The sequence below is a fragment of the Eptatretus burgeri genome, chromosome 7 (genome assembly GCF_056783735.1).
Source record: "Eptatretus burgeri isolate ZD-2024b chromosome 7, Ebu_testis_v1, whole genome shotgun sequence".
Taxonomy (NCBI): domain Eukaryota; kingdom Metazoa; phylum Chordata; class Myxini; order Myxiniformes; family Myxinidae; genus Eptatretus; species Eptatretus burgeri.
In genome coordinates this window covers 49,996,780-50,012,276 of record NC_140967.1, presented here as the reverse complement: position 1 = coordinate 50,012,276, position 15,497 = coordinate 49,996,780, and the positions used below count along the sequence as shown (strand labels likewise).

The 15,497-nt window shown below is 46.4% G+C and overlaps 1 protein-coding gene across 2 annotated transcripts in view; it reads left to right on the top strand.

The window, feature by feature from the left end:
• The window catches only part of TANGO6 (transport and golgi organization 6 homolog), a 243,566-nt gene that overhangs the window by 210,697 nt on the left and 17,372 nt on the right, over positions 1-15,497 (top strand). For both annotated transcript variants that reach the window (XM_085888467.1, XM_085888468.1), the window contains exon 7: positions 15,277-15,390. In XM_085888467.1, the coding sequence (XP_085744593.1) occupies positions 15,277-15,390 (114 nt within the window). The remainder of the gene's footprint in view (positions 1-15,276; positions 15,391-15,497) is intronic.

Genomic DNA, 15,497 nt, shown 5'->3' with positions numbered 1-15,497 from the left:
ACCAACTTGTGAACTGTTTTGTTTGTTTAGTTCGATTACATAAAACTTGCAAAAGCGTCGCATGCAATCGTACATAGAAAACTGCTTGAGGAATCATTGGAGGATGAGATAAATTTAACAAGGGAGAAGCATTCTTCTCTGGTTGGTTCTAATATCCATAAGCAGTTGTCGGAAGATGGAGCAGAGTTCTTACAGGGCTCAAAGTATCCACCCTCTTTTTATTTTGGATCATGTTTCTTCACACCAAGTTGTGATGTTTCGCTCAGATGAACAATAGACAGCCATCAAATGTCTGTTGATTCATACAACTCTGACAATTCTTCATTTGACTGACAATTTCAGACTAAGCCGAGTGTACAGACGATGCTGTAGTTAGAGATGATGCCGAGGTTACGGACGACACCGAGTGTGTACAGACGATGCCGGGGGTACAGACGGTGCCGGTGGTACAGACGACGCCAGGGGTACAAACGACGCCGGGGGTACAGACGGCGCTGGTGGTACAGACGGCGCCGGTGGTACAGACGGTGGCGATGGTTCAGAGTATGCCGCCGGTTCAGAGGACGCCGCTGGTTCAGAGGACGCCGCCGGTTCAGAGGACACCGCCGGTTCAGAGGACACCGCCGACGGTTCAGAGGACGCCGCCAACGGTTCAGTGGACGTTGCCGACGGTTCAGAGGACGCCGCCGACGGTTCAGAGGACGCCGCCCACGGTTCAGAGGACACCACAGACGGTTCAGGGGACGCCGCCGACGGTTCAGAGGACGCCGCCGACGGTTCAGAGTTCGCCGCCCATGGTTCAGAAGACGCCGCTGACGGTTCAGAGGATGCCGCCGACGGTTCAGAGGACGCCGCCGACGGTTCAGAGGACGCCATCGACGATTCAGATGACTGGTTCTAATTTGACAACTCTGCCATGAATGGTGATCTTTTGCAAATCTTTTAAATTTTGAAATAAAATCCTCAAAATGTTTTTCTTTTCAATCTCTCATGCTTCATGTGTGGAATAGTTTTTGCAACAGAGGATTGTCTCCTCCTCTTTGCTCCAGCTGAATATTTATATCTTTTCTGTCCATCTGAAGCTTGGTTTGTCTTGTTTTTTTGTTATTGTTTAGGGAGTGAGGTGGGAAGGCAGCACCTCCACAGTGTATGCCTTGCAGCCACCTTAGATTTCTATTTTTAAAAATTATTACTTTTGGCCTTCAGAGGATGAGATTTTGGTTCACGAGTCAGTCAGTGACCACGATATTCGTAATGGGTGTGTGTCTGTCTGTCTATCCCGAGCATAGCTCCATGGGTTTTGATCCGATCTTGATAAAATTAGGGTGCGATGTTTGTATCATGATCTAGTTGTGTTTTCCGGAGAATGGGCGTGCTGCGCCCATTATGGGTGGAGCCACGCCCAAAAAACGTGTTTTTAGGGGGTAGCCGGATTCAAGTTACATATTCTCCGAGGGGGTTTGTCGAATCTGGCAGGGGTTTCGGTATTTGGTTCGCCCAATGGCACCTGCATAGCCCCACGGAGCTCGATTTTTCATTTTCGTTCCAAGGTCACAAGGTCATGAACTTATAAAATGTCAAGAAAAATCAATAAATTGGGCATCGAGCTCCTAGGGTTTTCAACTGTTTTGAATGAAAGTTGGTATGCAAGTCGTGCTCTTCGAGTACTACAACTTTCATCATTTACGTTTTTCCTGATTCCCACCAGTTTGCCCGTGGCGTCCCCTCGAAGGTCAAAAAATAAAAAAGGCGAACCGTGTACATTGCTCGTGAACCATCGCCGTCTCCAGACTTGTCATATTTTATCATCATTGTGGTTCGTGTTTTAACTGTATCTAAACGCTTTTCGATTTCATTCTCCTCCATATGTTGTTTTCACTTTGGGTGCAATGAGCTTATCAAAGCAAAATCGGTGGACTCTTGCAATTAATTTAACCAATTCAAATGACCATGGTTCAGTTAGATGACTGTGACACACCTAATCCTAAGAATCACTAGGAATCGCAAGGAAATTAGATGCAGGTGGAAGCCATTCAGCCAATCACGCCTGCGCCACATCAACGCCATACCAATTTATCAACACATGATCAATTAATAAAATGCAAAAAAAAAATTCATTAATCAAGTGTTTTTTGTGTTGTTTTGTCGTTTTTGTAGTCCCCCCCCCACCTTCTTTTCAGGGGAGGGGGCATGGGCTTGAATAAAAAAACACACAACAACACAACACCCCTTGATGAGACTCCCAATAACACTCCGTCCACATGCACACAATCACCCATCAATGCTCAAGCTACCGAAAAGTCCTGCCAACATCCCTATACCCCTCAATCTCCATAACTTCCAGGTACCTATCTAATTCCAATTTAAACTTATCGACTGTTTCTGCTGCCACTACCTTTCCAGGGAGGCCATTCCATGCATTAACTACTCTCTGAGTGAAAGTCCCCTGCCTTACTACCGTCTTAACTCTCCTATTCTTCACTCTCAAGCTATGGCCCCTGGTCCTATCACTGTCGACTCTGCTGAATAAATAATCTGCACTTATTTTATCTATACCTTTCATTATCTTAAACATCTCCATCATAGATCCTCGTAACCACCTCTTTTCTTGTGTATAAAGCCCTGTCTCCTTCAGCCGCTCCTCATAGCTGAGTCTAGCTAGGAAACCGGTTCGAACCTGCGCTGTGTCATATATGTGATTAAACTATGACTGCACATGTAAATTTTCCGAAAGACTTTCACCCAAAGTGCTAAAAAAAAACCTTTTATAGTGACTTCCATGGTAACTCGCATTACATTTGAAGGTCATATGAGAATGTATCTAGTCCTCCACAGCATTGCTAACAACTGCAATGATCCAGATTATTGGTCAGGCGAGCATTGGTATTGAACCTATTCTGCAGTATGGTCTGATGATGAATGTCTTCAATGTGTGGTGTAGCATGGCCTTTTTAGGCATGGTAACTCACGTTACAACAAATGGACATGGTCAAAAACAACTAAACTTTATTAACTGTTTCTCCTCAAACAGACATATGAATTACGGAGTGGCCAGTTACGTATAATGACTGAGGGTCCATACTAGAATTTTAGAAAGAATGAAAAGTGAACTACAACATGTAACTTATACAACGATGAAAAAGTGAGTAACTCACGTTACAGTTTATAGATGACTGCTATTATATGTACTTTAGGATAGAATCTGATCATTGTTTTGTTGCCAATTGGTCTAGGTCACTCAGACGGGCCAGAACCTGGGGATGCTTCCCAACAGATATATTAAAAAATATAGTATATGGTTCACTTTATTTTTTTTCAACCAGTGTCCACTTTTACATGGAAGTACCCTTATACTGTATCTGTTTTTCCTTCTTTTTTTTTCTTCAGCTACACTTTCTCACTGTCTGTGTGCTGCTTATCCCATGAAGTTTTCAAATAGCATTCCAGTTCTTATAATGTCATTTTTATGATTGCTTCCATAATAACAAGAGTACAAATGATAGTGGAGGAAGACACAATATGGAAGGTGTCAAAAATGAAATTGGAGTTTAAATCTAATATCCCTGACAGTTCACTGTTGCGATTGATGTGATGCACAAACCTCATATCCCAATCTTTAGCTTGCCGTCAGCCCTGTAGGATCCTTGTGGGAATGCCAGAGTGGTCAACAATGTCTGTTTCAAGCTTTTCTGATGCATTCACCATATGTGAACACTCAGGGGTGGTTACGCTTGCTTATTTTGAGCTTTGTGTAAATGAGGGACAGAAGAAGTAGGCTTACATTACAAAAAGGTCTAAGATTTCCTGTTTAACATTACTTGGTTATGATTTGAGCTGAGCATTAGTGCATCGTGATACACTGCTGTTTAAATGACGTCTTGCTTTTCTGAGCACGAATTGATCAGCAAAATCTGAGCATTTTTGGTAAAAAAAAAAGGGTTACCAGACTCGGTGGTGTACATGGTTGAGCATAAATGGATAAGTATCATAAAAGGATAAGTCCGCTGCGAGTTTGTAAGGTCGGTGGTTCGAATCCCGGCTGTGTCATAATGAACACTTTAAAAATGGTACGTGCTACTTCCTTGCATGACATTCAGCATTTAAAAGGAAAAGAGCATGGACAATCTCCATGGGTTGGCATCCATGGGGAGGTGGAAATTCCTCCTTTGGAAATGCCCCGCTGAATGTGGTGACAAAGACCGTGCCATATGTTGTAGTGTTGCTGGTACCGAGAGTGCCCCTGGAAGTGATGGCACTTCCCACAAGCTCAGTGGCTGTGTTTATCTTGTCTAACAGTCCTATGTTGTCTCGTATATCCACCTGTATGTCCATGTGCCTATGGCAGCTGCACTTCGAGCCTTAGATCCTGTTTAAAAAAAAATTAAAACTTTCACTTTTGTTTATTGCAACAACTTATCTGGTTTCTTAGTCCGTAGATCATGATCATACCACTTCACTGTTGGGTGTCACTCTTACAACTGCTTTATACCATTAGATGTACAGATGATGCCTGATATATTGGGTTGGGGTTGCCTGTGAGGGTGGAAAATGCCCCATCATAGAAAAGTGTGTTTGCCTGATGAGCATTTAAAATCAGATCACAACAATGTGGATGAAAGTAAACATCTTGATATCCAATTGTCACACCCACAAACATTATCAGGGTGAACACTTGTTGAAGAAAGCAACATCGCATGCAAGTGAGACATCTTGCCAAAGAACTGTCCATTTGATTGAAGAACATGAAAAAATTACTCACAGCATCTTGGTTTCTTTAAATTGTGGTAATGGGAGTTACTTAAATATTAATGAATGCATGATGAACTGGGAGTGACATGAGCGAGCTGTAGAGAAGAGTGGAGCAGAGGACGCCATTAAACGGTTGAGCTGGAGAACCTACGTGTCGGTTGACTTTGCCACGCAACATATTGGCGACGAGGATGGCTCACCTTGCTCTTCCACCACCTGCTGCATTCCTACCGAGTCTGGGTGTGGGAAGTGACTGTGCCAGATGTGACTGCTTTAAGCATAAACACACAAGCCTCTGAACAAATTCGAGGGAACCTATTTTGTGATGTTCGTCTTTGCACATCTGATGGACAGGCATGCTCAGCTAAATTGCTGATGGACACAGGTTCAGTCATTTCCATACTTCCAGAGTCTACTTACCTGGAGCATTTCAAGAATGCACTTCTTGCAGAACCAAAATTACACTTGGTGACTTGCCTAAAAAAAAGCCGATCTCTGTAGTTGCTTGTCTTCAAGTACAGGTGCGACACAACCATGTTTCTGTGCCTGCTGATTTTTTTTATTGTGCCTTCTGGAACACCTATACTTGGCATGGACCTCTTCACTGCTCTCGGACTGAATATTGTTAATGGATGTGTTACTCCTGCATCAGTGCTAAGTACCTTCAGTATGTGCATCAAACTTCGGCTTGGCAGACATCTAATCCCAACGTCGCTGGAACTCGAGGCTATGCAAAAGGATTTTTACACAGAGTGAGGACAAGGCCCAATGCGGTGCCAATCCAGCAGAAGCTTCGCCGTTTACCTTTTGCTGTCTGTGATGCTGTCTCGCAAGAAGTGAAAACGCTTGAAGAAGCGGGTATCATTGCGAGAATAGACTCTTCTGAATGGGTTTCATCGATTGTCGTTACGCATAAGAAAACAGGAGGTATACGACGGTGTGTAGATCTTCATGAACCCAATAAGCCGATGTAATAGACGGTCATCCACTCCCACATATTGAGGAGGTATTCTCAGAACTTTGGGGAGTGAGAATGTTCTCTTCTCTTGATGTTCACAGTGCATACCATCAAGTGCGCTTGCATGAGGAAAGCAGAGACCTTACGGCTTTCATAACACACGAGGGACTGTTCCGTTTTTGCCGTGTACCTTATGATCTTCCTTCTGCTCCCAGTGCATTCCACCGAATGATGTCACAGATCTTAGCTGTCCAAGAGGGCATCCACTGTTACGAGATGACATAATTGTGTGTGCTTCGTCTCCTGAGAAACACAAGGAACGTCTTCAAGCAGTTTTGAATCGTATTGATCAAGCAGGCTTAAAACTGAATTATGACAAATGTCGTTTCAGGAAGGTCAGGTAGGTCAGGTATGGGAGCATGTGCCAGAACAGCGCGTCGCTGCGTCCACTTTCCGCCGGTACTCCAGGGGCCTCCGTCTGGCCATCCCCCAGGCAGATGCCAGGCCCATCCCCATCTCCTTGAGATGATGGTCAACCTGCTGCAACCATGAGGCACGTGGTCGGCCCACTGGCCTCCTCCACTCATGAGACTCCCTCGCTGAGAGAATCTGGTGAGCAGGATCAGCGTCAGGAAAACGAGCCACATGTCCATACAGCCGCAGCTGACGCTCACGGACTATGCAGGTAACAAATCTCATCCGAGTCTCTCTCAGCAACCGCTCGATGGACACAAAATCCGACCAGCGATAGCCAAGGATTCTCCGAAGAGACCTGGTACCAAAGGAATTAAGTCTCCGTCTCAGATCCTTGGTCAAAGTCCAAGTCTCGCACCCATAGAGCAAGACTGGAAGTACCAAGGACCTGAAGACTCGGACTTTCGTCCTCCCGCACAGGTACCGGCAGCGCCACACCCCATGATCCAGTGAATCCATGACCCCCCAGGCCCGACCCAGACGTCTATTGACCTCCGGCTCACAACCTGCGGAGACATGAATATCACTGCCAAGGAAAGTGAATCTATCCACGACCTCAACATCCTCACCACAAACAGACACAGACAGGACAGCAGCATCCAAGATGTCACCGAAAGCCTGGATCTTTGTTTTGACCCAAGAAATCCGTAATCCCAACGGCTCCGACTCCTCATTCAGCACCTCGAGGGCCCCCAAGAGGATGTCTAAAGTCTCCGCAAAGATGACTGCATCATCTGCAAAATCAAGGTCCGAGATCTTGACATTGCCAAACGATGCACCGCAACTTGATCTCTCCGACATCCTCCCAAAAATCCAGTCCATACAAGTGCTGAAAAGTGTGGGGGCAAGTACACATCCCTGACGAACTCCAGTAACAACTGGAAATAAGTCAGAGGCGGTACCACCACACTTCACAGCACTCTCAGTACCAGAGTAGAGTTCAGACATCAGATCGATCAGTTTCGGTGGCACCCCACGAAGACCAAGAATCCTCCAGAGGACATCCCGATTCACTGAATCGAACGCTTTACAGAGATCAACATAGGCTGCAAGCAGCCCCTGCCGAAACTCTCGTCTGCGTTCAGTGAGGACACGAAGAGCAAGGATACGGTCAATCGTTGACCTCTTTGGTGTAAAGCCTGACTGCTCTGGACGCTGGTGCTCAAGCAGATGGTGGCGAACCCTATCAAGAATTATCCGAGCAAAGACCTTGCCCGGCACTGAGAGCAGCGTCACCCCTCGGTAGTTGTTGCAGTCTTGGCGATCACCCTTCCCTTTCCAGAGAGGGACAACAAGGCCCCTCTTCCAGTCAGTTGGGATGATGCCTGTGTTCCAGGCAGAGCACAAAACTGCATGCAACGACGCGAGTGCAGCATTTCCACCAGCCTTGAGAAGTTCAGCATGGATGCCACAGATCCCTGGAGCTTTGCCCCGTTTCAACTGGTTCACCGCAGCCCGTGTTTCCACAAGCGATGGTGGACCACAGTTGATTCGAGGGTCAGCAACAGGGATTGTAACACCCTTGACGTCCAACTCGACAGCTGGGGGATCAGCCTGGTACAACCGCTCCAGTAACCGGCCCAGCGGGCCACTTTCACTTCAGACTCCTCTGTCAAGAGCCTACCACTCTCTGCTCGAACTGCAGTGCTCCGAGGGATGGGCTTGGATGAACGTAATGTGCGAATTCCCCTGTAAGCGGGACGAGAATCACCTGTCCACAGGTGATGCTCTACCCCCTCACAGATTGCTCGCACATAGGCCTCCTTGTCCACCCTCAGTGCACGTACAGTTTTACGCCTCAGCTCCCTGAACAGCTCAGCTCTGCCATTCAGCCTGGCCCTGCGACTCTGGTCAATGGTATCCAGTGTCCCTTGAGAGACAAAATTCTTCTTTGCCCTGCGGTGAACTCCAAGGCATCCACCGGCAACATCAAGGACGGTGGTCTTGAAGGTGCTCCACAACTCTTCAGGACCCCCCAAAGCACCCAGACCCCCAAGTGTCCACTCAGCCTGTTCGCAAACTCCTCAGCTACTCTCTCATCCCTGAGCTTGGCAACATCCAGCCTAGGCTGGGATGGTACCATTCTCCAGGATTTAAGGTGCAGCTTTAGAGTTGCTACAACAAGCCTGTGGTCAGTATTGAGGAACTGAGCACTCCGGTAGACCCTGCAGTTCTGGATCATCCTCCAACGACCGTCAATGAGGACATGGTCAATCTCCTTTGCCACACCGCCAGCGTTGGAATACCAAGTCAGCGATGAGTTTGCGGGCGCTGAAACCATGAACCAGCCACCCTAAGTCCATGACTTCTTGCAAAGTCAAGGAACTTAGTGCTATTCTGGTTCATAGTTCCTGACCCATGGGGACCAACACACACCTCATAACCATCCCTATCAGTTCCAGTCGATGCATTGAAATCCCCAAGACTAGAAGTGTATCTTGTCTGGGGCACTGATCAACCACAGACTCGAGTGTGGCGTAGAATGCATCCTTCACGGTAAGATCACTCGCCTCAGTCGGAGCATAAATAGAGACCAGGGAAATGACACCTAAGGAGTGACGAATCCTTAATCTCATAATACGCTCGTTGACCGGTGTTACCTCAATTATCATTGGGGTCAGCTTATTGGACACAGCTACAGCAACTCCTTGGGTATGGTAACCATCAGAGCGACCAGACCAATAGTAGGTGTAACCACCCACCATTATCTCGCCGCAATCCGGTCTCCGAACCTCAGAGAGCTGCAATCCCGATGTCCAAACGCTTGAGCTCAGATGATAACAGAGACAGGTGATCATCCTCTCTTAGGGATAGGACATTCCAGGCACCCACCCGAAGGGACCGCCTCAGGTTAACCCAAGGAGACCGCCGTCTGGTGGACGACACCTCAGCACCACTCCGACACACTCTCCCGCAATCTGACCCAGGGATGTTACCCCGTGGTTTCCCTCCTATCAAAGATTGGGGGTCCCGAAGGCTTTGCCCCAATCCCGTCATCCGGTGAGCTGCCCTGCGAAGGAAGCTGCACAGGAGGTACTCCCCACGGAGTGGGTTTTCAGATTTTTTTGCGTTTTTGCGTTTTGCGGAATGAAGCGTTTTACGGTGGCTGGAGTGCAAATCCTGCCACCAACCTCCTAATAAGAAGTAACCCAACTGCAGGAGGACGTCCGCAGACACAGTTGGGCACTAGATATGGATGGCCGTTGGCTCACAAGGAGCTCCTCCGCCCTTTGACAGGTTTTGTTTTTAATCCTGCTGGGTGTCCATATCCAAACACCCTCCTCACCAGAAAACCTGGTGGGGGAGACGGTTTAGTCGCCGACAACCCGACCATGGAACAGGTTAGTACAGGTTTACATGGTACCTGTAGCAGGTCACAGATCGAACCTGACCTGACAAAAGTTCAGGAAGGCTGAACTTTATTTTCTGGGTCGCATGATTTCAGAAAAGGGCATGAGCCCAAAGACCAAACATGTGGAGGCAGTAACACAAGCAACACCCCTAAAGGATGCATCTGCTCTGCATTCTTTTCTGGGTTTGACTTCTTGGTCCTCCAAATTCATTCCAAATTATGCAACAGTCGTGGAGCCACTTCGTGCCTTACTATGCAAGGATGCTGACTTCTCCTGGACCGAGGCTGCACACACTCAATTTGAAAGGGTAAAAATATTGATTGCTAACAGCCCTGCACTTGCTTTGTTTGACCCTACTCTGACCACCATTGTGACCAATGATACACTCCCCTGTAATGATACACAGATGCATCTGATTATGGACTTGGAGCAGTGCTCACTCAACTTCATGAGGACTCTACAGAGGCAACGGTAGCCTTCGCCTCATGAACGCTCACAGAATGTGAACACAAGTACTCTACAGTGGAGAAGGAAGCACTCACCTGCGTCTGGACAACTGAGAAATGGCATACATACCTGAGGGGTCGGGAATTTATCCTGCATACAGAGCACAGTTCACTGACAACACTACTGTTTTTGAAAGGTCTTGGTCGAGCTGGAATGAGAATTTCACGTTGGTCTGCAGGCTTACTGTCGTTTGACTATGAAATTATGTACTAATCTGGCCATCAAAATGTCACTGCAGACTTTATCACGGTTACCACTCCCTATGACAGAGCCTTACCACGAACCGGATGTAGAAATGGTGGCTTTATTGTCCGGTGACCACGCTGCTGTACCTACAGAACAATTCAAGGAAACTTGCAATAGATGCCCAATTCTACAGAAGGTGTGAGGATATGTCTCCAGAGGATGGCCTTGCACTGTGAAGGGCATTGACCCAAATGTACTTCCCTACTTTCGCATTCAGAATGAACTGGCTGTACAGGATTGATTCGGGACACTCACCATGTGATAGTGCTGACAGAACTTCAACCCTAGTTAATCCAGATTGCCCATGATACGCATCAAGGTATTGTAAGGACTAAACAAAGGCTGCGTGGACCTCTGCTGGTGGCCAGGGATGGACTCCCAAGTGGAAGTTGCCATCAAGTCATGCATTACCTGCCAAATGCATGATAAAACAGCTGTCACTCGGGTTCCACGTTTGCAACCAGTTTCGCTCCCTAATGCTGCTTGGGAAAACCTTGCCATTGATATCGTGGGATCACTTGATAACGACCAAGTGGACTGAAGCTTTGCCATTACCTTAATTGATTACTTCAGCAAATGGCCAGAAATAGCCTTTACGTTCCAAGTAACGTCTGCTACAGTTATCAAGTTCCTGACGACAGTATTCAGTCGTGAAGGAAATCCGCGGGAACTTATCTCTGACAATGGATCTCAGTTTGTTTCAACTGAGTTTGAAACATCCCTGCAGGACAGAAACATCAAACACTGCCATAGTTCTATATATTACCCACAAGCCAATGGGGAGATAGAACGATTCAACAGAGTGTTTAAGGACTGCTAACGTACTGCAAATCTCGAACGGAAGCCCTGGAAATCATTCGTTCCCGACGTCTTGCTAACGTATCGATCAACAAGACATGCAACAACTCATCAGACCCCTGGTGAACTTCTACATGGACGTACATTGCACACCAAGTTGCACATTGGAGATCGTCAAATCAGCGTACCTGCTGCAAGACTCGAGGATGTGAGAAGCTGTGTTCAGCAGAAACAAGAGAAGTCTAAACGATACACAGACAAGCATCGGGGAGCGAAACCTTCCACCTTCCGCACGTACAGTTTCACTGTTTGTGAAAAAAGAAGATAGAGCAAAAGTGAAATTCGAGAAAATATAATACATTGGTTAAATATTCATCCAAGCACGTTAATCTTCATTAACCACCACACAAGCATTTAAAAAACCATGCGTCTCCAGCCTCGGTGGTGTAATGGTTCGAACGTCCGCTCTGAGTCTGTGAGGTCAGTGGTTTGAGCCCCGCACGAGTCATACCAATGACTTTAAAAATGGTACGTGCTGCTTCCTTGCTTGATGCTCAGCAATTTAGAAGGATAGAGCACAGACAAATAACCATGGGTTGGTAAAAATGGTGCATGCTTTGATGGGTTGAATGTCCTCCTCCTGCATTGAAGTTGCTTCTGAAAGAACTCAAATTAACCATGCAACATCAATTATAGGAAAACTGTAGGATCATCATAATTTTGAAAATTATTCACCTTTGAATGTTCTCATATTCTTACTTTCACCTTATGCAACTTGATATCTCAGCACAGGGACAAGACTGAGCTGAACACTAGCTGAGCGTCCACAGTTCCAAGGAATTACTGTGAGGCAGACAGCATTTCACTGTCTACTTGTTAACATAATTAACAGATTAACGGATTTCCTGCATAAGTGCATGTGTGACATTCACAAGTCAATGCAACCACGTTGGGGTTGACATTTAAGCATGGTATAAAGTGAGTTGGAATGAGAGGCAATGGGCTACGTTGATGAAGCATGGTTTGGCCTCTTGCGGCGCACAGCCGTAAGTGGAGGAAGTGCCAACACAGTGCAGACACAAGTGCCAAATACGAGTGCAGTTGGGCAATGCTTGTCCAATACTATTCAGGCGATACTCGGCTTCAGTTAGCCATTTACATAACTCATTCAAACCCATAAAGTTGCAAACATATATTTCAGGAATATCAAATGCTACAAAGAAAGTTCCATTCCTCATTGAAACCTCAAGAAAGTAAAAATCAAATAACAGTTGCAAATAGTTACAGTTGTAAAAGGTTTTCACCAGTGTACAATTCAGTTATCATTGAGAATAACAAGACAAATTGGACTTTTCTGCACATTTACAGTATCTCTCAGGTCAAGTCAGGTATGGGAGCATGTGCCGGAGCAGCGTGTCGCTGCGTCCACTTTCCGCCGGTACACCAGTGGCCTCTGGCCATCCTCCAGGCAGTTCCTGGCCCATCCCCATCTCCTTGAGATGCTGATCAACCTGCTGCAACCACGAGGCACGTGTTCGGTCTGTTGGCCTCCTCCACTCACGAGGCTCCCTTGCTGAGAGAATCTGATGAGCTGGATCAGCGTCAGGAAAATTAGCCACATGTCCTACAGCCACAGCTGACGCTCCCAGACTATGCAGGTAACAAATCTCATTTGAGTCTCTCTCAGCAACCGCTCATTGTCCATACAGTCAGACCAATGATAGCCAAGAATTCTCCAAAGAGACCTGGTACCAAAGGAATTAAGTCTCCATCTCAGATCCCTGGTCAGAGTCCAAGTCTCACACCCATAAAGCAAGACTGGAAGCACCAAGGACCTGAAGACTCAGACATTCATCCTCCCGCACAGGTATCGGCAGCGCCACACCCCATTATCCAGTGAATCCATGACTCCCCAGGCTCGACCCAGACTTCTGTTGACCTCTGGCTCACAGCCAGCAGAGACACGAATATCACTGCCAAGTTAGGTGATTCTCTCCATGACTTCAACATCTTCACCACAAACAGGTACAGACAGGATAGAAGCATCAAAGATGTCATTGAAAGGCTGGATCTTAGTTTTGACCCAGGAAACCCATAATCCCAGTGGCTCTGACTCCTCGTTCAGCACCTCGAGGGCCCCAAAAGGATGTCGAGAGTCTCCGCAAAGATGACTGCATCATCTGAGAAATTATGGTCAGAGATCTTGACATTCCCAAACAATGCACTGCAGCTTGATCTCTCTGACATCCTCCCCAGAATCCAGTCCATACAAGTGCTGAAAAGTGGGGGGGGCCAGTACACACCCCTGACAAACTCCAGTAAAAACTGAAAATAAGTCAGAGATGGTATTACCACATCTCACAGCACTCTCAGTACCAGAGTATAGGTCAGACATCAGATTGATCAATTTTGGTGGCACCCCACGAAGACCAAGAATACTCCAGAGGGCATCCCGCCCGATTCACTGAATCAAACGCGTTACAGAGATCAACATAGGCTGCAAGCAGCCCCTGCCGAAACGCTCGTCTGTATTTGGTGAGGACCAGAAGAGCAAGGATACTTGCTCTTGATAATATTGCTTGATTGTGTACGTGTGGAAAATAATAAATGTGCTTGTTTGAATGTGAACCTGTTCGTCGTGTCATTTTCCCCATTGAAACGCCATATTGCATTTTGGAATGGTAGCAGGCTTTTTGATAGCCGATAAAAGAATCGGGTCCAGCGAGGTCTCGCGATAATACCCCGCTCGGTTATCCCAGAACGGAACGAACCGCTTTAGCGGTTCGTGTCCGAGCAGACCTCGCTGAGGTACGGTCTCTCGGTAGGCTGCCCACACGAATAATTAGGTATATCGACAATTCGGCGATTGACCCTGTCGCGCGCGGGTAGAATATTGACTAGGCTGTGGTGTGCGCTTGGAGCACACCCGTGACTGGTTTTTGGCGTTGTTCCGGAAAGTCGCGACTGAATTGTCCGTCCGGTGGGTGTACGGCCGCGATTCGGCTGAAAAGCAGCTGTCCGCACGCCGGTGGGCGGGAATTCGTAACAATATTAAATGATCCCTGACACCATTTCTTAGTGGGTATAAGGAAGTCTTTTAGGCCTCCACGAATAATAGAAGAAAAAAAACGTTTGACCATGTTGATATTAAATGGAGATGTTTCAAAGTGTTTTCATATGAATGGTGGATTTTTTTTTACCTCTGCCACCGAAGGTGAAGAAGGTTATGTTTCCACCCCTTTCTGTATGTTTGTTTGTTTGTCTGTCTGTTTGTTAGTGTGCAGGATATCTCAAAAAGTTGTGTACGCATTTGGATGAAACTTGGTGGACATGCTGGGTGTGTGACCATAACAAATTGATTCGATTTAGGTGAAGATCCGAATCCGGATCTGGATACGAAATTATTTAATTTGTTAAGTGATTCTTCACCATTGAGAGATCAGGCCAAAAACGATTTAGTACTGTATAGCATGATATTTCAAAAATGTAACGGGCCCGATATGTTCTCGTGGATCAGGCATTGTGTGACGGAGGTATGCGCTCTACCGAGGGCTCTTCTAGTCAAATATTGTTTTATATCTTATTCCTTCACTTGTTCATCTAATTCTTCATTAATTTTACCTGTGTAAAATTGCTGGGTTTTTTCTGCTTTTTTTTTTCCTCGATTCTGAATGCAATTTCTGTGAAGGTTTTCCATCTAACCCTGCCAGTTTCCCACTTCCTGGAATAGCACAACTGAAGTATTCATTCAACTGAACTCATTAATAAAACTATGGGTCCCAAAATCCAGGCATAACCTCATGCATATCACCAGCACATCTGTCATGGCTTAATCATTGGTTAAGTCGATCACTTTCTCCTTATAATACTCTTATCCGATCACCAAGACCTTTGAAGATTAACCAAGATGTGATTTGTTTTGGATTTTTTTTTTCCTTGCTGAGATCCAGACACAACTGCCTGCCTTTTTTCAGCTAATCCGTTAATGTGCATGCAGCAGCTATGGCCGTACTACAGCTGAGCAGTGAGATCCCTTGGCCGATGTCACAAGGCCGTGGAATGACCTTCGAGACAAGCTCGTCAGCCCCTCCCTCTTCCCCTAACCCATGCACGTACTTATTTTCTGTCTAGTAGCCAATCGTTTTCCTTTTTCCCTCCCTTCTTTCCTTCCCACCCCAATCATAATTGCAGCTTACTGCTTGTCTGGATGCGGCCATAAAGATGGACCCCGACCCACAAGTGCGGCGGGCAGGTGTACATGTCATCACAATGCTGCTGCGTGGCCTTGGTGCAGATGCAACACAGGTAACTAAAGAGCTAACATTCAAAACAAGGTAGTTAGCTACACATATTCTTTTTCTTTTTTGTGAAGAATGTTGGGATAGGTACTGATACCCCCACTTTGCCATTGT